Source organism: Tachypleus tridentatus, chromosome 2 (assembly GCF_004210375.1).
Source record: "Tachypleus tridentatus isolate NWPU-2018 chromosome 2, ASM421037v1, whole genome shotgun sequence".
In the NCBI taxonomy this organism is placed as follows: Eukaryota; Metazoa; Arthropoda; class Merostomata; order Xiphosura; family Limulidae; genus Tachypleus; species Tachypleus tridentatus.
Window position 1 is genome coordinate 121,738,768 of NC_134826.1, and position 23,702 is coordinate 121,762,469.

Here is a 23,702-nt window from a genome sequence, read left to right on the forward strand (position 1 = left end):
ATAGTTCGCAAACTCACCCGTTACGTTATTGTCATATATCATTTTTCCCCACTGATGCCCATGTTTACTGAAAAGCACAATATGCTCTTCCAAGTTGAGAAGAATAGGTAGAATATCCGAACGATTTATAACGTATGACATATCGAAAAGAAAAAATAATAATATTGCAAAAGAGCTATGAAATAATAACCGAAAATGTGGGTTTAAAGTAAGTAATGGCACCTATTTTCTCTCTGGAAGTATAACAAAACTAGACAGTACTAAGTTTCCTAAGTAACTGATTGGATCTGGTTATGTTTGGATAAGTATCAGTTCTTGTACAACAAACATGATCTGGGGAAATAAGCGATTTTATCTCTCTTACTATGCTTTCTGTTATTTGCCTCATATGGTTAGTGATTTTAACGAATTTTTTAGCTGTGATTTTCAGTTCACTTATTAATTTGTGTGATATAGGTTAAAGACCTTAAAAGAAAGAGTGTAGTATATATAATTTTGAATTACAGACCACAGTAAAGACAACCAGCTAGCAACAGCTACGCCACAAGATATTTGTTTTGCTCTTTAAATTGAAGAATGGAATTGACTGTCAGTATTTATAACATTCCCATAGAGTAGTGTCATGTCTGGAGTCCCAGACGTTGCAGTACTCAGCCCGACATGATAACCCGTAGCTCGGCCACACTAGAATAAAATATAACATTGTACTTATACTTTACTACGAAGATAATACTTGAATTTGTCAACAATTACCTTGAATCAGGCAAACTTTCAAAAAGCTGCAACGTCCACTACTCTGAATGTATTCTAATATAAATGATGAAGACATTTCAAATGTTTATATTTATTAGGAATTTGGCCCGCATGGCCAAGCGTGTTAAGGCATTCGACTCGTAATCCTAGGTTCGCGGGTTCGAATCCCGATCGCACCAAACATGCTTGCCCTTTCAGCGGTGGGGCGTTATAATGTACGATCAATCCCACTATTCGTTGGTAAAAGAGTAGCCCAAGAGTTGGCGGTGGGTGGTGATGATTAGCTGCCTTCCCTCTAGTTTTACACTGCTAAATTAGGGACGGCTAGCACAGATTGTTCTCGAGTAGCTTTGCGCGAAATTCAAAAACAAACAAACATTTATTAGAATTACCATACGTAGCACCACAACGGTTGTTGCGACGCTAAATTTCAAGTTTGATGAAAATTGTTGTTTTCTTAATGAAAAGCTATGCAGTGGCTGTTTCTACCTCTACTCTGTCCATCGCAGATAATCTAAACCCCGGCTTTTAGCTTTACGAGTTCGTAAACTTTCCACCAACTCACAAGAGGATTCGTATAAATTTAACGTACTTGTTTGTTTTTTTTCGTATTAAAGCTTGCATTAGCGTAGTTAATCTTACGTTTAAATCAAGACTCTACGCCATCTTTTTATCGCGCGAAAATAAACTGCACTAAAATATAATATCGTGATGGTATTTGTTTTATAATTGGGTGTCATCCAATTCATCATAAAGTGCCACACAAATATAAAGCCTATAAAGTACAGAAAATTTTACTATGCCCAGTAGTAGTAATGTATTGTAGTCATTATGGCCAGGACTGAAATATCTCATTAGAATCATGCAGAAATCAAAGTTCTGCTCTTCAAGAAAACTCCATCCGAGAAATTGCTGCAAAACTATTTTTAAGAACGTGTGTGCAGTATTTTAAATGGAGGAAATGAAATTGGGACTGTTAATTATAATATAGACAATGTTCGACTACAGAAAATACCAACGACTTTGCTACACAGATATAAATACTACTTAGAACAATAAGGTACACATTAGCATGTAGTAGTATCGGCGGAAGTTACATACTCGAAAATCTCTGCTAAGAAGGAAGGAATCGAAACAACGATTTTATCTTTTGAAAATAGTGGAACATGTTATCATAGTTCTCACACTACGTAACACAAATTTTGTTCCTGGATAGTATGCGTTATTTCTTAATTGCTTATGTTGTAAGAGTACAAAAATGGACATTATTCCCTTCGAACTTTGCTTTTGTGACCTGGGTAGTGAAATTTAGAAATTAACCTATTTTCTATGTAAAAACGGGTAAATTTGCACATTTTCATTTACATAAGGTCTGAATAAAACAACATATGAATCAAGATTTACATGTATTTATACTAAAATGAACAAAATGTTTAGAAGTGAGTAGATTTTCGAGATTTGCGATTGTAATGTAAATCACTTTCACGTATCAGCCCCCAAATATAGTCTCCCATCATGTTTTCAATATACGCTGCTTGATAGCGGCGTTCAAAGTTCAGTATATCTTGGTGGAAACGTTAGCCTTGCTCCTCTGAGTATGCTCCCATATTCTCCTTGAATTTATCAAGATGAGCGTCAAAGATATGGACTTTCAGGAACATCCTGCAACCCATTTTGCCGTAGTTCTTCACAGAGCCTCAACCATTTCCACATAATTTTCGGCCTTGTGATTGCCCAAGAAGTCCCGAACCACTGCAACAAAGCTACCCCAAGCTTTTCTCCCCTTTTTACTGGGCTTCTTGGGGAATTCTGTGCACTCCAGGATATTCTTTACTTGTGGTCCAACGAAGACACCAGCCTTGGCACAGCCTTGTCTCGAAGGTACTTGAAGGCTGCAGACACCTTATCAAGACCTGTAACAAATAGTTTCATAAGACCCAATTTTATGTCCAAAGGTGGGAATAACACCTTCTGGAGGTCCACTAGTGGCTCACACTTGACATTGTGCCTCTCCACAGATAACTCGGTCCGTTGTGGCCAGTGCTTCCTGTTGTAGCGCACTGCAGTGTCCCTGCTGTCCCAAAACCAAAGATAACAGGAAAACTTGGTAAAGCCTTATTGGAGACCCGTTAGGAATGCCACCATTTAGAAGTCTCCGATAACCTCCCAGCCATACTCATCATACTTCAAGGCTTCTAGCAAGGTCTTGATGCTGTTGTATTCCTCTTTGAGGTGCACCGAATGAGCCAGCTGAAGAGACGGATACTTATTACCGTTATGGAGCAGCACAGCTTTGAGGCTTCTGGATGAGCTATCAATGAAGAGGCACCACTCATTCGGATTACAGGCAATTACAATTGCCTCGCACAGACCGGATACATTGTGGCAGAAGCAGAGCCCATCTTGACAAGTGAAGAAGCTTGAAACATGTCGGTGACGCTTCCTCTCGCTTGCGACTTGCACACTTTCATCTAACAAATCTCACATTCTAGAATGTTCTTTAAAATTCTTGTATGTTCGAGAAAATTTTCTATCAGCTACTCAGCACTGAACCTACTTGGAATGTTCTGAAAAATGGGTAAATTTGAAAATTTCATTACCCAGGTTACAAAAGCAAAGTTTGAAGAGAAAAATAGGTATTTTCCATTTACTTTTGGCATAAGCAACTGGTAAATAACACCTTCTGCCCAGGAAGAAGAAAAAGTAAAAATTTTGTTACATACTGTTATATAACACCTATACAGAAGCATGGTAGAGGATGACTAACTGTTTGGAACTGCATCTCAACTAACGTTATCGATGATCTATGTAAAACTGGTGGTACCATGAAAGCCGACAGGTGCAGGCAGGTTCTTATCCACTACGTTATTCTCTCAGAAACATGAATATTTAACCAGAATTTTATTCACCAGAAAGACAATGGTCTTATGTAGAAAGTAATAGTCGTAAGACGATGTATTAACGGTTCAGTGACCAACTGAATACTTACGACTATATCTTGGCCTGCACACAATTCTGATTATGAACATTCTTGGGAGTGTATTGGTTTGTGATCTTGTTGAGCCGAAAAACGATCAGATCAACTTGTGAGAAGTAATGCAGAACATTTAGAATAGTATTCCGCTAAAATATATTGATAATATGACAATGAGGTGTAATGTTCTGCGTAACTCAAAGGATTCCCATACAAAGTAGTAGTAAATTATGCACCTTATACGCCTTTCCTTTACATTTTCTGTGATAATGTTTTGTGCTATTAAGTCGCCATGTAATTGTAATTATTCATTGTTTCACTGTTATATAACGTTAAGTGTCTCTATAGTTGCCTCATAGTGGCACAGCGGCATGCGTGCAGACGCACGCTGCAAGATTTCGATACTGGTGGGTGACAAAGCACAAATAGCCCACTGTGTTGCTTTGTGCTTGATTCCGAATAAACTCTAAAAGGTTATTTTTGTTGCTATAACATTTGCAACATAATTAACCTCAAAATATAATAAAAAACTACTAAACACACAACCATATCTTTCACTATTACACAATCGCACTTCGTGTTGACATTTAGTGTACAGGGTAGCCCGTAAGTCCCTACACATCCATATCGTATTATGTTATATTCAATTACGCATGTATTATAATTTTTTTTTTCAGAGAAATATGGCCAATGTAAGCCCATTTACACTTGAAGAGCGTATTGTGACAAATACGTGGGTACATGAGCGCAAGAATACTAGTGACAGCCCATAAATACACTGGATACATAAGATATATGGATGGGTAGGGACTTACGGGCCGGCCCGGCATGGCCAAGCGTGTTAAGGCGTGCGACTCGTAATCTGAGGGTCACGGGTTCGCATCCCCATCGCGCCAAACATGCTCGCCCTTTCAGCCGTGGGGGCGTTATAATGTTATGGTCAATCCCACTATTCGTTGGTAAAAGAGTAGCCCAAGAGTTAGCAGTGGGTGGTGATGACTAGCTGCCTTCCCTCTAGTCTTACACTGCTAAATTAGGGACGGCTAGCACAGATAGCCCTCGAGTAGCTTTGTGCGAAATTCCAAAACAAACAAACAAAGTTACGAGCCACCATGTAGACAGGTTACAGCTAACTGTAAGCAGATAACTGTGATGTATGCTAGGGTCTTTTTAAAAATAATTAGAAACTAATATTACATATCCCAACTTTCTTGACTAAGCTGTAAGACGGAGAGTGAAAATATGAAAATCTTACCCATGATGATATGTTTTCCTTTTTAGTTCTACATAGTCAGTCTTTGACTAGTTTATGCTCTTAAAAAATCGAAGGTCTCTGATAAAAGTAACAGACCAAAATCTCAAAGTTGTAAGAAATATTACTTATAGGAAGAAAAGTCTCGCACATCTTTGACTTTTTTTACTGTAATTTTTTATCTGTCACCTTTCTGTTGTGCCGAACGGCTTTCACTCTCAGTTTTCACACTCGTATTAACAGCATTAACCTATTGTACCCGTCTTCATAATATCTTACATAACTTATGAAATTACACATTACTTCGTACACTTTGTTTTGTAGTTTATCTAATGATATAATCACATGGTTATACAACTTTAAAATATAACTTCTTCCATAAACTAAACTGATGTTACACCCAAATACAAATGACAGTCTGTTTAAGGGAAGTTTATTATAAAACAGAATTACAGACCCCCCCCCCATTTTTTTGTTGTTGTTTTTTTAAAAGTAAAGAAATAAAGGTTCGTAATTATTTCCACTTCCACTTCTATTCCCGATTACGTGTCTTGCTATCCAGTAGAATAAAACACTTTTTATCCGCAACTATAAATTTCGTTCGATCTAGTGTTATCACGACTGTATTGCTTATGTAACAGTGGGAATTGACATTCATGATTTATATCTGCAAACTGGTTGTATTGGCAACGTAGTAGTTCTATTTGGCTTGTGCATGCTCCACGTAAAGAGTGCATTTATCGTGAAACACCTTCCGTATCGTGCCACTGTCTTGTCATTTGCAATCAATATCTGTGTTACTTTCTGCAAATAACTTCGAAGAAATTCCATCTAAGTAGAGTTTTTGCTTTATTTGAAAAGTGTTAAACTACGTTATTATTATATAATATAGAAATGCACCACAAAGAATTTCTTGGAAAAACCTTTAAGATAACGTATACCTTGAACCTCCTTTGAAAGCCTGCTAAAATCTTTAACATTTACCTTTGAAATTTGTTTTTTTTTTTTTGTGTTAAAATTACTCAGAGGGATCTTACACTGTTACGGTCAATCTCATTATTCGTTAGTAAAAAAGTATCTCAAAAGTTGCCGGTGGGTGGTGATGACTAGCTGCCTTCCCTCTGCTGTTACACTACTAAATTAAGGACGGATAGCACAGATATCCCTCCTGTAGCTTTGCGTGAAATTCTGAAACAAACGAACGAACAAACAATATTGTATAATTATTATTTTTTATTTATTTTTTTAGTTTTTGGCCATAAACAAATGTAAAATTTTTAAAATTCCTTCTGATCACTGTTAGGTAAAAAACAAATTGAAATCATTTTTTTGGAATTTCTACTAATAAACAATGAAGACCTTCTAATCAGTTTCTTCAACTGATCAGCATAAAAAAGGAACTATTTAAGACAGTCTTCAACCATTGTGGTTACATACAAATAAAGAAAGACTTTTAAAATACTTCTTTAAGTCTTCTATCTACATAAAAAATAAAGCCATCTTAATCGCACCTTCGGGATCTTAAGCTATGAAAAATAGAATATTTTAGAAGTCATTCTTTCAGGTCATTCATATGAAATACTTTAAACCATTATTTGAACCATGGTTACAAATAAAGCAAATTAAATATTTACTATTCCATCAGGACTTGAAGTTACTGATAGATATAATATAAAAAAAAACTTTAAATTTTTACGGGTTTTCTGGCTATAAACCAATATACTTTTCTACGCCAGTATTGTAGCTTATGTTAAAACAAAATACAAAATTTCATCAAGAGAGTTGATAACATACAGAAAAGATATACAAACCATGTTCCAAATTTTCTGTCTGCAAATAAACAAAATTTTCCAAGTCATGATGTTTGTCTTCCTACTTGTAGGAGAATTAAGTACACGTTATTTCACCAAGTAATTTTCCAATAGTTGAACCAGATGAAAACATATCCTGTCTCGTCAGGTTAGAAAATCCAGACCAAATAATATAAAAAAATTGCAGTTTCACGAAATGGTTGCAGCCAAATTAGAGAGGTGACATATTTAAAACAAATGGAGTTTCTTTTTGTTTAATATGGCTTAAGGCGAAGAAGATGGTTTGTTTTGTAATTAAGTACAAAGCTACACAATGAACTATCCGTGTTCTGCCTATAAAGGGTATCGAAATCTGGTTGTTAACGTTAAGTCCACAGACATACCATTGTGCTGTTGGAGGCATGGTGGAAGATGGTTTTGTGTAGTAATTAGATATCTTCGTATACCCTTTTCTTTCGAAATTACTTAGTTCTTAAACTTAAATTAGAACTAGTTTTTAATCCAATATTGGGATTCTACTATAATATGAAGGTATAGATGTTAAGACGAGAATGAACAAGTTTTCTTTCCTAGTTGTTAACTCTACACCGTCACTGGCGAAACGAAATTCATTTTCCACCATTTTAACGAAATAAGTGTAAAACTTTTCACAACTAAAGTAACTATCTAGTTAATTCATGGTTTAACGTTAACTATTTTCAAGCGTTTATACTGTTTCTCTAATTCCTCCTTCTGTATCAAAGGCACTCTTTGTTTTGTAAACAGCAGATCGGTCCTCGGCTTTATGGTCACAGCATTTTGACTCAGCTCGAAATAAAAACATGTCTTAAGTCGTACACAACTGTCTACAAGTAAATAAACTAAAAGCTTATAAACTCCGTGGTTGTTAGGATTAAAGCAGTTAAAATCATCTACTTTATGAGCGGTAGCTATAGCCTTAATCGTTTACTTAAGTTGAAAGAATACTCGCTTAGCGTGAGATTCTAGACTCGACAAAAATAAATTTGGCTAGATCATTTAGTTTAGAAATATTGTAATTATAAGAACGAAGAATGTATACCATGTCCTCTGTAAAAAAGTATATACAGTCAGAGGTAGCCTTAAGGCAAGGCTAACAATATAGCCGCTTAAAGATCCTCGCCACGAGAGACATACAGAAGAAGTAACTGCTAAGTCCAAAACTCCTTGAGGCTGACCCATGAGATTAACGAACTTAACACATCGTTCTATTGAACAATTTCTAATGTTTTTTATTGGTGAATTTTCTAAAGAGTTCTGCACATTGTATCTTACCCAAGTTCCTACAGCGGTTAAGTCTGCACATTGTATCTTACCCAAGTTCCTACAGCGGTTAAGTTTGGTTTGTTTCGAATTTCGCGCAAAGCTACACGAGAGCTATCTGCGCTAGCCATCCCTACCCACCGCCAACTGTTAGGGCTAATCTTTTACCAACGAGTAGTGGGATTGACCGTAACATTATAACGCCCGCACAGCTGAAAGGGCGAGCATGTTTGGTGTGACGGGGATTCGAACCCGCGACCCTCGAATTACGCGTCGAGTACCTTAACCACCTGGCCATGCCGGGCCTCAGTGGTTATAAGCAACATTTTATATATTTCATATATGTTCATAGTTTTCTAATTATAAATTTAACTGATGTTTCCTTCAGGTATCAGATGAATTCATAATTAGGAAACTATGAACATATATGAAATATATAAAATGTTGCTTATAACCACTGAGGCCCGGCATGGCCAGGTGGTTCTATTTTTTTTTATCAAAACCGTATTTTCAACCAACATTTTGTGCAACATGAAGATACAGGGTATTATAACTGCTAATATATGTCTGCAACGCTAGAAACCTGGTTTGATAATCGTGGTGGGCAGAGCACAGATAGCCTATTGTGTAAACTTGTTCTTAAATACAAACCAACAAGATAATCATTAATTTATTTCGCACCAACACTATATTTTTAATAATTATTTCATCTAACACAGGAAAACACAAATTTTAGGGAAATACAACTTATTTGCTAATCAATATACAGTTACTTTTAAATGAAAAATAAAACCTATTTCGTGATTTCTACTAATTTGTTTTATTTTAACGGTATTTTGTTCGCGTTTCAGATACAACTTATAACTTGATAATTCGTTTATTTTTCTCAAAGGTTTTTTTTTTTTTTTTACATTGAAATGACTGGACATGATCTCATAGCTCAAACTTTGGACTTGACGATCCGCAGCCCATGACGCTAAACCGCTAAATACATTCTGCTTCTTCAGCTGAGGAGGTGTTATAAATGTCGTCGACACTTCTACTTTTCGATTAATGATAAAGGAAGCCGTTGCCACTGATTAATTACCTTTCTTACGGTCAGTTATTTTAAACAAGGGACATGTATGTCTCAACCTAAGGGTATTCGGCCTAGCCAATTAGCCCACGTGTCACGCAAAGTTCCCTTCATCTTGGAAATACCATGTTTTGTGAACGTGATAAAGTTTCATTAAATATCTTGAAAAATGAAATATAAAATTAATTGCCACGACTTTTTTATATCTTAGGATAAATATTTTAGTTTAATTTTTGTAATTAATTAAATTTATCACGATCATAAAACCATTATTACAATGAAGTTAAATGTTTACAAACTTATTCGTCTCAATTAAATTTGAATCGTAGTTAATTTCCTGTTATTAAGATTTTCTTTTCTGTTATCAGTACTCGCTCCCTCAATTGTTCATCGGTAAGTTTGAGGACACATAATGGTAACGATCAGACTTCGGTATTCATGAAGGAATAGCTCAGATATTCTATAGTCTTGTTTTCTGTTTAACAACAAACGATATTACTTACGGTAATCAGTGTTCAGAAGTAACAAGAGTTCTTGGTTTTGAATATTACAGGGTGCTGGTTTTGAAGATAAACTTACATACATGTTTTTTAAAGATAGTGGCAAACTTTTTTAGTAATATTTACAGGTGAGGCAGTGTCCCCCCCCCCATTTATGTTCAAGATGTAAAGCATTTGAAGTTAATAATGCCAAAAAACACTGGAAAAGTTTGGAAACTATTTGTTTTGTTTTTTTCTTGCGAAGTTACATGAGAGCCATCTGCATTAGCCTTCTCTATTTTAGCAGTGTGACACTTAAAGGGAAGGCAGCTAGTCATCACCACCCACCCTCTCCCCCCGGCTGAAAGGGCGAGCTTTTAGTGTGATCGGGAGATTGCAACTCGAGTGCCCTATCCACCTGGGTATGCCGGGCTAACATTTGACAATGATTAGTTATAGAGTCTGTGGCACGCCATTTACATTTAATAATTATTCGCCTGTTGTTACAAGTGTGTATAGATGATAGATTCTGTCTGTAAAATGAACAAAACTTAAAAGATTGTAACTTGCATTTCTTATCCACGTATTAACTTTGTCGCATAACTTAATTATTAGATCTCCTTTAATTAATCACTAATATTTTTGAATTACAATTTAATCTGTTTTATGTTGTAACTTTCTTTATCAAACGTTATAATTTGTTTTTAGTATTTTAAGGCCAAGCAGTTGTTACAAGTGTGCCTTTAATCTTTCTTTTTTTCTTCTAGGCCTAGTTTCACCATATGGTTTTGCTATTCTTGGGATCACAGCCTTGATATAAGATAAATCTCTCTCCAATAATTTTTAGCGTGACATTCAAATGACAGCAGATCATGTTCCTGGGGGGATGAAACAATAGAAAGCACGTGCTGTACCTGTAATCAGTCAATGTGCCATCAATTTAGAATAGGTCTAAATGGTGTTTGGTGCGATGGTGATTCGACCCGCGACACTCAGGTTACGAGTTTAGTGCCGTGACTACCTGGATGATGATGACTAGCTGTCTTTCCTAAATTGAGGATCGACTAGCACAATTAGCCTTTTTGTAGCTTTGCGTGAAACTCAGAACTAACCACAAACCTTAATGCGCCTCTTTAATAAGTTGGAGTGATTTTTGTTGTTACGTGTAATCTGTTAAATGTTCCCACTTCGAAGGTCAGAAACAAACAAAAAATGAAAAATGTGCTAGTATCCAATACGAAGGGCAGAAATTATAAAACAGCATGGGAGCACTGACAACATGATGGACTAGACATTTTGCATTCGTATACACTGAACAGCTATCTCCAGGCCCGGCACGGCCAGGTGGGTTAAGACGTGCGACTCGTAATCTGAGGGTCGCGGGTTCGCATCCCCGTCGCACCAAACATGTTCGCCTTTTCAACCGTGGGGGCGTTATAATGTGACGGTCAATCACACTATTCGTTGGTAAAAGAGTAGCCCAAGAGTTGGCGGTGGGTGGTAATGACTAGCTGCCTTCCCTCTAGTTTTACACTGTTAAATTAGGGGCGGCTAGCGCAGGTAGCCCTCGAGTAGCTTTGCGCGAAATTCTAAAACAAAACAAAACAAAACAAACAAACCGATCACCAGGTTTTGTAAATTTTACAATGGAATTCTGAATACTTCCATGTCTTTCAGTAGGCTTGCGTGTAATGAGAAAATATTTGATTTTCTTTTTCTCGATCAATGGATATCCGTTATAATAACAAATAATGCTTTAGTTGTAAATTTGTTTCCATTAATGTTTCTCGTTTAACTTATAACAGTTTTTGTCGTTCTCCGTAAAATTAACCAGTGCATTTCTTTCTTCACATAAACATTTAAAAAGCACTTATATTGGTTTCATTATCTCACATTTAATTAGCCTTATCCGTAAGGTCATTAATCAGTAACAATATAAAGAAAGTAACAACAATGAACTAATGTTCTGAAGATGCCTCCTTGCTATAAATATTTGACTAGTTTTGTTTGTTTTTTTAATTTCGCGCAAAGCTACACGAGGACTATCTGCGCTGAGTAGTTTTAATTCCAGTTCTTGGTGGAGAAAACATTCTGTAGACTTTCCGCTGGTTTCAAAATAACGCCTTTGGCAAGTAAAATTATAATTCTTTCACGGAAACTGCAAATAAGCTTAATGTTAAAATTCAGAATAAAACATGCACTCTGATTCACGCTCGAATTGTAAATCAAAGAGCTGCGAGACAAACAAATATTCTATAATATTTAAAAATGTAAAAAAGTGCTGTTATCGTTATCAAACAAAAATATGCTAAAATATTTTTTATTGTTTTAAACACTTTGATCTTTTTGTATGTATAATTTACCCATATAAAATTAACTTCCGATCAGAGGAAGCTAAGAACTTAAAGCGATACTAAAATCAATTATTCAATCAGAATACGTAAGTAAATACACTCTTCTTACCGTTATACTTATATTAATTACAATACAGGGTGGCCCGTAAGTTCCTACCCATCCATATATCTTATATATCCAGTGTATCTGTGTGCTGTCCCTCTTTCTCGCTGCATAATATTATGCGACGTCATGTTCTGAGAGACATTTTCCTCAACATAGCAGGGGTTATTGTTCCAAATGCCGTGGTAACAGGTGCCTTCAATTTATAATACATGCGTAATTGAATGTAACATAATAACATATGGATGGGTAGGGACTTACGGGCCACCCTGTATATTATCAGTTAGGTTCCTTCTCTGTTAGCGAATATTTTTATCCAAAAGTTCAGTAATATCTTACGAGGTTCGGTAAGCTTGGGGTATTTAGGTTAGTCCTATGTTAAACTAATTTGTATAACAATTTTTCACTTTAAAAATACAATAACAGTAAACAAATTAAAAAGTAATGACATTTTATATATCATACAGTTTAACTAATACTGTTAATACGAGTAACAATAAACAAGTAATATGCTATACTTTACTTAGAGAACACAGACACTGGATGGTCTATTGAAGTTCTGTCCTAGAAGTAAAGGTCTAGATATGCATATTTTCGTTGACAGATGTTTTCAGATCACGCTTTATTTTATTATAAGCTCTTCAGAAAAGTTACTTAACTTCAGTGCTAAACAGATAATATTCTAAATGATTAACTTTTTCTGTGATTTTATAAAATATTTTAAATAATATTAAACCCGACAGTTATCTTGTCTTCTATTATCTTAAAGATAATAGAAATAAAATGTTTCATGCCTTATTTTCACTTCATTTTTATAGAGTTCACGTTCACTGTAGGTATTCCTTTCCGCTATTTCCTCTTCTCGCTTTCTCGCACATTGCAACTCTCTTCCTCATAGTTCATCATGATGACAAATAGTCTTCTTTCTCAAGTTATACTTGATTTTTCTGTACATTGATGTACGACAAATCTGAAAGGTATATTTTCATGTTAACATTAACAATATATGTACATGAATATGATCAATTAGCACTTAATAATAATATAGGTCTCATTTCTTCTCTTACAGACTGAGGGCGCTGACATCAGGAGCTTGTGAAGGCGGTCCTGGGTTTTCCACGTTCAGCGAGTATGGAGGGTTAACACACCACGGGAGTGTACTGCAAGCAATGCCTCGGCAGAAGGGTGCTCACTACTACCCGGGGGGAAAGGCCCCCACATCTTTATTCATACTCAAGGAGGATAACATTGTAAGAAGATACACGAAGTTCATTATTGAGTGGCCATATCCTTTTTTTTTTATGAGCGCAGTGTAGGCTCGTTGGTGGAAAGCTAAGCCTCCATGGTGTCTGGTGAACTGCCCATTCCATAATACATACCGTTTAGAAACTCTCGATTGATGCTACCAGCCACGTAAGAGATTCATTCTTTTATTTGCTCTTCTACCGTTTCGACCGACTACATGATATTTAATGAATTAAATGACTTAACGTTTGACCAAGAGCTTTTACATTTGTGGTAAGTTACAAATTTGGTTATAACTTGAGCTTACCAATGTTTATCTAAACTGTAATATTTTAAGTACCTTTTTTACACATCTTATTAATTAAGTCCTAAGTCTAACCTATGCAAAGGATACGTATTAGGTAAACCACATGTTATTAAACTTAAGATTACCACTTATTATACAGAAACCATGAATATTATTATTAAAAGTGTCTGTAATAACATTTATTCATAACCTGAAAAATAGTAATATATAAACTATTATTCATTTAGATTATTAACATACTCACAGAAAAGATGTGCATGATTGGATGATCGTAAAACACGTCAACTTGTACTAAATGTATATTCATAATATTCTTCCAAATTTCCTGAAAGCATTATACTGTATCGATCTTCAATATAAAAACACAGATTGCTTTTCCTTAAACAGATATTTTAGAACTTATTTAGGGTTGTTATCTATACTTTGATGTAACGGTGGTTTTCATTAATACAATAATTTTATAAGAACAATGTGTATCCACTTGTTCTGCAAAGACGTTATTTGTCCAATAACTTTTACTACTTTGAAATGCATTTTAATGACCACGTTACGTGGCTTGAGTTTCAGCGCACACGCTATGAAGGTCAGATAACGGCTGATAAAAGTACCACCAGGTGCAGGTACACGTATACTCTGTTATGCATCTCAATTATTTAATATCGTTGAATGATCTTTATATGCAAGGATAAGTATAATCCTATAAATTATGTATAATTTCTGTAAGAGATATAGTGGATTAAACTTGTATAAAACACGTCTGACAAAATCCGAAAAAACAACAACATAATTATTTGTCACTCCTGTTTTATTGTTAAACATGACTTTCAGGAGGAATAGTGAATTGAAGTTTATCGTTTGATATTTTAAAAACTGAAACTTACTTTTAACCAGCTTATTTTAAAATGTTAATTATAATTTACAAATTACTTTTTACGTACGAGTTAGTAGTTTTATTTTATCAAGCTTATTATATGCAGTGTTTTTAAAAGAAATATATTTCATAGAGGTTTCGACATTTTACCTACGAGAAATTTATTTTTAAATAGTTTCTTTTTAGCAGCATCATAGCGGCTAATAGAATGGCTCTGAGTTTTTGTGCGTTTTTTTGAAGTACAGACTTTTAACACATCGCTCTCTCATTTCTTGACCGATCTGAGATCTAATCACAGTTTCTGACTCAGGAGGTCAGATCCTTTCGGTTGATTATTTGATCATGTCCAATTTCTCCTAGATTAATTTTTTCTAATTTTGTCTAAAATAATTTTAATTTGAGGGTAGAGTAGTAGAGATCCTAACGAGTAATGAAATTGAATCGCTTGGTATTGCTGGCCAAATGTAGCTACTAAATAGGAAAAAAAAAGGTATAGTAGATAAATGTAAGCGCTTACATGTTGCATATTATCGGGGGTGGCATTAAAATCACTTGAATTTATGAAAAAATTAAAACATTAATACAATATGAAATTTATACGGTTTATTTAGATTAATTTTTTTTTCTTTTCACAACAATAACAAAAAAACTTAATAAGTAATCGTTAGACTCGTGCATACTACACAGAAGAAACAATTGTTCTTGGAGGTCAGAAATTTTTGATAGCATTAAAAATGGAAGTGAATGGATCTTGACCATGTAGCGACTGTCTCTACATAAATTCAGCTAAATATAACTCTAGATGATGACGTGCGGTTCCTCGATGTTTTTTTTTTATTTCTCCACTTAGCTAATCTCCAGAATCTGTTTCTTGTGTGTGAGCACCAGTTTTCGGGTCGGCGACATTGTACTCGTGGTTAACTTTAAATGGTTGAAATCCTGACTCCAATAGAAGTTCCGAATCATATGACGGCCATGAGTCTTAGTAAATTATCGATCTCTGAGCGATATTGTTTTGTATAGCCTCCGTTAGAGTAAAAGTAGTACGATCAGGAACTTGAACTCGAAAGTACTCATTAGTTTGACGACAAATACCTCCAAATATCTATTGTTGTGGAAGTTGACGGCCGGCATTTTTCTTTCGTCGATCTCTACAATTAAGTTATGACCTCCAATTTTCTCTGTAGACCCAGCTCGTATAGCATCTGCGCATACTTCTCTGAGGTAATTACTCCAGTCTATAGTAGTTTTGTCCGCCATGTCTAATTGTCGATGGTACCAATCTGTCGAAGTCATTTCAAATGCCCAACATTAAATAAAACGAAGTCTTGTTACAAAAGGAAGCCATTGTTTCATAAACCAGTTCCCAACGTGCCTGTTTGCTTTAGTATTACAACTTCTAATATTACAGCACAATTGAATTTTTTCCCCAAAGTACACCATCTTGTGACCTTTTTTTACATATACGTTCAACAGAGAAAATTTATTTGTCTTGCAAAAAAGAGACAGCATCTTCTTCACTTTTGGGTAGATCCCAAATTTTAATCATCTTTAGGGCTGGAATAAAATTTGGCTTAAGTAGAATTTTTTTTTAAATTGTTGCGTTAAATTTTATCACATTAAATTTATATCAAATCTGATAAAAAATGAGAAGTTAATGGTCCCTCATTACTATGTAAGTACCTAAATTTACTCTAATCCTGTCTTAAAAACTGCAGTTGGTAGTGGCTATTCATGATTCCTGTTGTCTATCGTCATTAGAAACGTTAAACAAATTAAAACCTTGTTTTCAGTTTCTGTTTAACCAATAATAATATTTATACTTCTGCCGTAATATATTCTCATGGAAATTTATTGTTCTTACGTTTTTAACCAGAAAATATTATTTGTCTGCCAGTAACCGGTTTGTAATTAAGTACTAAAACGATTTTTAAAACACACAGAGCACGTCTGTTTTTATTGTTTCGTATTATCGACATAAACTGAAATTCTAGCATAAAACATGTACGTACAATATTCAGGCAATTTATTGGTGGATATTAATACTCTTTTCTTAGCGATGATAATTCTGCTAAAGTGTATAGTGCAGTCTATTTTCATTCTGTTAGTATCGACTAAAAATTTAGCAAACACAAGTTTACAAAAATAACTAGTTTAACTGTTCAAATAATTCAATCGCATATAATTTTTGTAAAAAAGTGAGAAAGGAGACGTGTTTTTTAAATGGATGAAGTTATGAATATACACATTGATTATTTGTATAAACACGTATTGCTTCTTAAACTGAGTATTTCAGGAGTTTCAAGCACAGAGCAACCCGTATCATCCAAACTGTTCTGTTTGATTGTTGGTTCAACCAAGCACTGACTAGAGTTCCCTGGGTAACGACGTTTCCTGCTTCTTCGATCGCGTCCTGACGTCAATTGCGCACAGCACATATCTCGTTGGATCCGTTCTGTATTCTTGATCCGTGTTGATGTGTATGATATTAACGTTTTGTTTTTTTTCGTTGTGAGAGGGGTGGGGAGAGTAGGATTCTGAAAAGTAATTACGCTATGTAAGGTGATCAGTGGAATAATTATCTTGAAGCAAGCTGTGGATTTTCACAAAAGTTGAAAGAAAGGCAATTTGGATAATCGATTATGATGATATATTAATGTTTATCATATAAATTATTTCTTATCATCAAGTACGTGAATATTTATGAATCATACAGTATTTAGGGAGAAAAAAGGAAATACAAAGTTTTTGTAAACAAGAAAACTTAATACCTGTGGTGTACCTGAAATTCATTAAAGCCCCATAACTTCACGCCAAATCGTTTTCTTTTACAGCACTTTAAACATAATTTCAACAAATGCTTTAATTGGATGTTGAAATCTTGTGTTTCTGAATTAAACTCTTAAATATTGCAAACTCCTTTAACGTTTTACATAATTTAGACAGTATTTAAATGCGGTCAAGTTGTTCCCTCACCCCCACTTCCCGTTAAGAAGTAATACAATGTATCATACGAATTACTTGACGAAACGTAAAAAAGTAATTAATTAATTAAACTTTTGTGGTGGATTTCGGTCATTTGCTACAGCCGAATGGATGATTTAATATTTTATCTTGCAATTAACACATCCTATCGTAAGCCTTCATTTTGGGTTGATATGTAAACCATGTTATTTGTGAATTTGCAAATATAACAAAATCTATTCTTCCAACACATTAAGACTTACAATTCTGCTAAATATGAAAATAATTTCATAAATTTTCTAAATATAATCAACACATGACCTCCCCTCCCGAACCAGGCTTCAACCCAAATATCTATAGGAAAAACACATGTAGTGGAAACTACACATACTGGTTTACTAACCATGAATTGAACTGCTGACGTTTAGCATATACCAGATTCACCATCAACAAAAACATTGGTGTTGATGAAGAAATGGTACATTAACCCTAAAACTAACCACTCCTCACAACAACAAAAATGTTCACAACCCATAGACAGTAATAAGCAGATATACAAGTCCAAAACACTAACAGTTGAAACTGATTGCAAAAAACATTTCTCTTTCATGAAATGTTAGAATAACTGTTACAAGAATATTGAAAAAGTTCCCACAAAAATATGACTTTAACATCTGAATTCCTATTAACTCTTAGGGTAAAATTCAAACTATGAATCCATCAAAATACATCAACACTTAAGTATTTTACACAGGTGAAACTGGACGCAAATCATAAGTACGATTATATGTAGATTTTTAAAAAAATCTCGGGTGTATGGACACGAGAATAAACAACTCCAGTTATCCCACAAGAGCATCACAATAAGGAAACATTATTTTTAACCTGCTAAAACTGTAAGACTGCCATTACACAAGATTATAAATTCTATAGAACTAGTAATTTGATGTTCATTGGTAGAGAAATATTTACAAGGCAATCGCAAGTTAAAACAAATAAACTCTGCACCACGAACTCCTCTGTTATCTAACTTTAAATTACCACACTGATATGGCTTAACTGTTGAATTGTATCTATTAATTTAGATTATACTACGGTCTTAATTAATTCTCACCATTGTGTTCTTTCTTCTAATAGGTATTTTTGAAACTTGCCGAAACTGTCATAATTAGCAGTTTTCAGTATACAGAAGTATCAGGTTATATAATGGATGAGCTAATGAGTGTAGCATCACTGGTGGACCAGAACATTTCATTGTTATCCCATTCACTACTTCTTTGCTACTTGACCAGAACATTTCATTATTATCCCACTCACTACTTCTTTGCTGGTTCACTAGAATATTTCAGTATTATGCCGTTCACTACTCCTTTGCTGGTGGACCAGAACATTTCATTGTTATCCCATTCACTACTCCTTTGCTACTTGACCAGAACATTTCATTATTATCCCACTCACCACTTTGCTGGTTCACTAGAACATTTCATTATTACCCCATTCACTACTGTTTTTTGCTAGTTGACCAGAACATTTCATTATTATCCCACTCACTACTTTGCTGGTTCACTAGAACATTTCATTATTACCCCCATTCACTACGTTTTTCTTTGCCAGTTGACCAGAACATTTCATTAGTATTCCATTCACTACTTCTTTACTGGTTCACTAGAATATTTCAGTATTATACCGTTCACTACTTCTTTGCTGGTGGACTAGAACATTTCATTATTATCCCATTTAATACTTTTTTGCTAGTTGACCAAAACATTTCCTTATTATACCATTCACTATTCCTTTGAAGATAACTTCCTTCAATGTGTCTGTTGGTTGTACTGTGACACTATGGTTTCCTTACTGGTCGCCTGGAAAAGTATTCTCTTAAGGAGGTCTTGAGAAAGATTTATTACAATTTATGTCACTAAACTTGTGTGAAGTTGTTGAAGCCAAAAAACAAAAAAACAACTGACCCTCTTTCACAATTCTCTTGGACCTTCATCATAATACCATTAACTTACTATCTGTTAACGGTTTTGTGGAAGCAGTAACCTCATAATATTGCTCCTAAAACGTACAAAGAGCTTCGAAATGAACCTGGGATATCACTTGTAGATATCTTACTATTAGTAATCACATAACAATTAAAAAAGACTCGTATCCATCACCAGCAGATCACATGTCAAACGCAGAAGAAAGATTAAAATTACTTCTAACATGAGTTCTACCACTCGTATCAAAGTTTTCTTGTCGCACTCCTTTTCTCGGTCTTGAAGCCCAAGAAGTAACTATTTTACAGATAGTCGTATTTCTTCTCCCTCTCGAGTCGCTTTGTGCAAAAGTAAAAAAACAAAAAAAAACAGTTTTGAGCTATCGTATTTTCCTCATATTGCTAATTTCTTTGTTTGCCTCGTGTGTTTTTTTTTTACTGTATCTGTTTATAAACAAAATCGTTTCATAAGCACCCATTACAGTACTCTAGTTTAGCGAACAGTATGAAAATAAGGTACATAGTGCACACAGGGCCGGTTTTGTTCCTTATTTTTTATGTGCCTGAACTGTGGATCTGAAGTTTCGTGGTTCGCTACTTGTTTTTCCAAATACGCGCTTCCCCCTTTGTGGCTGTGGGTGTGTTATAAAAGTGACAGTCAAATCCCATTATTCAATCACTCAAGAGTAGTTCAAGATCTGGCGACTTGTAGGCGCTGTTGACAAGCTGCTTTACCTCTATGTAGTCAGTCAGTCAATCCAGGTTTAAGGTGATCACGCGCATGAAGTTTTTTCTGTGATTTAACAGAACATTCTGAAACAAACAAGTACATCTTATATCAGTATAAACGAGAATAATACTGTTACAGTTTTAAACACGGAAAATGTTGGTCGTTTTCCTGTTCTTCGATGGGACAGCAGTAACTTAACAGTTTAACAGTGTTAAACATCCAGGGATTGTTGCTTAATGTGGCTTTACTCTAAAACAAAAACAGTGTTAAACATCTAGTGATTGTTGGACACGGCTTAATGTGGCTTTACTCTAAAACAAAAACAGTGTTAAACATCTAGGGATTGTTGCTTAATGTGGCTTTACTCTAAAACAAAAACAGTGTTAAACGTCTAGGGATTGTTGCTTAATGTGGCTTTACTCTAAAACAAAAACAGTGTTAAACATCTAGGGATTGTTGCTTAATGTGGCTTTACTCTAAAACAAAAACAGTGTTAAACGTCTAGGGATTGTTGCTTAATGTGGCTTTACTCTAAAACAAAAACAGTGTTAAACGTCTAGGGATTGTTGCTTAATGTGGCTTTACTCTAAAACAAAAACAGTGTTAAACATCCAGTGATTGTTGGACACGGCTTAATGTGGCTTTACTCTAAAGCAAAAACAGTGTTAAACATCCAGGGATTGTTGCTTAATGTGGCTTTACTCTAAAACAAAAACAGTGTTAAACATCCAGTGATTATTGGACACGGCTTAATGTGTCTTTACTCTAAAACAAAAACAGTGTTAAACATCCAATGATTGTTGGACACGGCTTAATGTGGCTTTACTGTAAAACAAAAACAGCGTTAAACATCCAGGGATTGTTGGACACGGCTTAATGTGGCTTTACTGTAAAACAAAAACAGTGTTAAACATCCAGTGATTGTTGGACACGGCTTAATGTGGCTTTACTCTAAAACAAAAACAGTGTTAAACATCCAGGGATTGTTGCTTAATGTGGCTTTACTCTAAAACAAAAACAGTGTTAAACATCCAGGGATTGTTGCTTAATGTGGCTTTACTCTAAAACAAAAACAGTGTTAAACATCCAGTGATTGTTGGACACGGCTTAATGTGGCTTTACTGTAAAACAAAAACAGTGTTAAACATCCAGGGTTTGTTGGACACGGCTTAATGTGGCTTTACTCTAAAACAAAAACAGTGTTAAACATCCAGTGATTGTTTGACACGGCTTAATGTGGCTTTACTCTAAAACAAAAACAGTGTTAAACATCCAGGGATTGTTGCTTAATGTGGCTTTACTGTAAAACAAAAACAGTGTTAAACATCCAGGGATTGTTGCTTAATGTGGCTTTACTCTAAAACAAAAACAGTGTTAAACATCCAGTGATTGTTGGACACGGCTTAATGTGGCTTTACTGTAAAACAAAAACAGTGTTAAACATCCAGGGATTGTTGGACACGGCTTAATGTGGCTTTACTCTAAAACAAAAACAGTGTTAATCATCCAGTGATTGTTGGACACGGCTTAATGTGGCTTTACTGTAAAACAAAAACAGCGTTAAACATCCAGGGATTGTTGGACACGGCTTAATGTGGCTTTACTCTAAAACAAAACAGTGTTAAACATCCAGTGATTGTTGGACACGGCTTAATGTGGCTTTACTGTAAAACAAAAACAGTGTTAAACATCCAGGGATTGTTGGACACGGCTTAATGTGGCTTTACTCTAAAACAAAAACAGTGTCAAACATCCAGTGATTGTTGGACACGGCTTAATGTGGCTTTACTCTAAAGCAAAAACAGTGTTAACCATCCAGGGATTGTTGCTTAATGTGGCTTTACTCTAAAACAAAAACAGTGTTAAACATCCAGGGATTGTTGATTAATGTGGCTTTACTCTAAAACAAAAACAGTGTTAAACATCCAGTGATTGTTGGGCACGGCTTAATGTGGCTTTACTGTAAAACAAAAACAGCGTTAAACATCCAGGGATTGTTGGACACGGCTTAATGTGGCTTTACTCTAAAACAAAAACAGTGTTAAACATCCAGTGATTGTTGGACACGGCTTAATGTTGCTTTACTCTAAAACAAAAACAGTGTTAAACATCCAGTGATTGTTGGACACGGCTTAATGTGGCTTTACTGTAAAACAAAAACAGCGTTAAACATCCAGGGATTGTTGGACACGGCTTAATGTGGCTTTACTCTAAAACAAAAACAGTGTTAAACATCCAGTGATTGTTGGACACGGCTTAATGTGGCTTTACTCTAAAGCAAAACAGTGTTAAACATCCAGGGATTGTTGCTTAATGTGGCTTTACTCTAAAACAAAAACAGTGTTAAACATCCAGTGATTGTTGGACACGGCTTAATGTGGCTTTACTCTAAAACAAAAACAGTGTTAAACATCCAATGATTGTTGGACACGGCTTAATGTGGCTTTACTGTAAAACAAAAACAGCGTTAAACATCCAGGGATTGTTGGACACGGCTTAATGTGGCTTTACTCTAAAACAAAAACAGTGTTAAACATCCAGTGATTGTTGGACACGGCTTAATGTGGCTTTACTCTAAAACAAAACAGTGTTAAACATCCAGGGATTGTTGCTTAATGTGGCTTTACTCTAAAACAAAAAACAGTGTTAAACATCCAGGGATTGTTGCTTAATGTGGCTTTACTCTAAAACAAAACAGTGTTAAACATCCAGTGATTGTTGGACACGGCTTAATGTGGCTTTACTGTAAAACAAAAACAGTGTTAAACATCCAGGGTTTGTTGGACACGGCTTAATGTGGCTTTACTCTAAAACAAAAACAGTGTTAAACATCCAGGGATTGTTGGACACGGCTTAATGTGGCTTTACTCTAAAACAAAAACAGTGTTAAACATCCAGGGATTGTTTGACACGGCTTAATGTGGCTTTACTCTAAAACAAAAACAGTGTTAAACATCCAGGGATTGTTGGACACGGCTTAATGTGGCTTTACTCTAAAACAAAAACAGTGTTAAACATCCAGGGATTGTTGCTTAATGTGGCTTTACTCTAAAACAAAAACAGTGTTAAACATCCAGGGATTGTTGCTTAATGTGGCTTTACTCTAAAACAAAAACAGTGTTAAACATCCAGTGATTGTTGGACACGGCTTAATGTGGCTTTACTGTAAAACAAAAACAGTGTTAAACATCCAGGGATTGTTGGACACGGCTTAATGTGGCTTTACTCTAAAACAAAAACAGTGTTAAACATCCAGTGATTGTTGGACACGGCTTAATGTGGCTTTACTCTAAAACAAAAACAGTGTTAAACATCCAGGGATTGTTGCTTAATGTGGCTTTACTGTAAAACAAAAACAGTGTTAAACATCCAGGGATTGTTGCTTAATGTGGCTTTACTCTAAAACAAAAACAGTGTTAAACATCCAGGAATTGTTGCTTAATGTGGCTTTACTCTAAAACAAAAACAGTGTTAAACATCCAGGGATTGTTGCTTAATGTGGCTTTACTCTAAAATAAA

At 35.1% G+C, this 23,702-nt stretch overlaps 1 protein-coding gene across 1 annotated transcript in view; it reads left to right on the forward strand.

Moving 5' to 3' along the window:
* The window catches only part of LOC143244981 (voltage-dependent calcium channel type A subunit alpha-1-like), a 336,700-nt gene that overhangs the window by 146,174 nt on the left and 166,824 nt on the right, over window positions 1–23,702 (forward strand). The window contains exon 3 of the mRNA XM_076490619.1: window positions 13,152–13,366. Within this exon, the coding sequence (XP_076346734.1) occupies window positions 13,152–13,366 (215 nt within the window). The remainder of the gene's footprint in view (window positions 1–13,151; window positions 13,367–23,702) is intronic.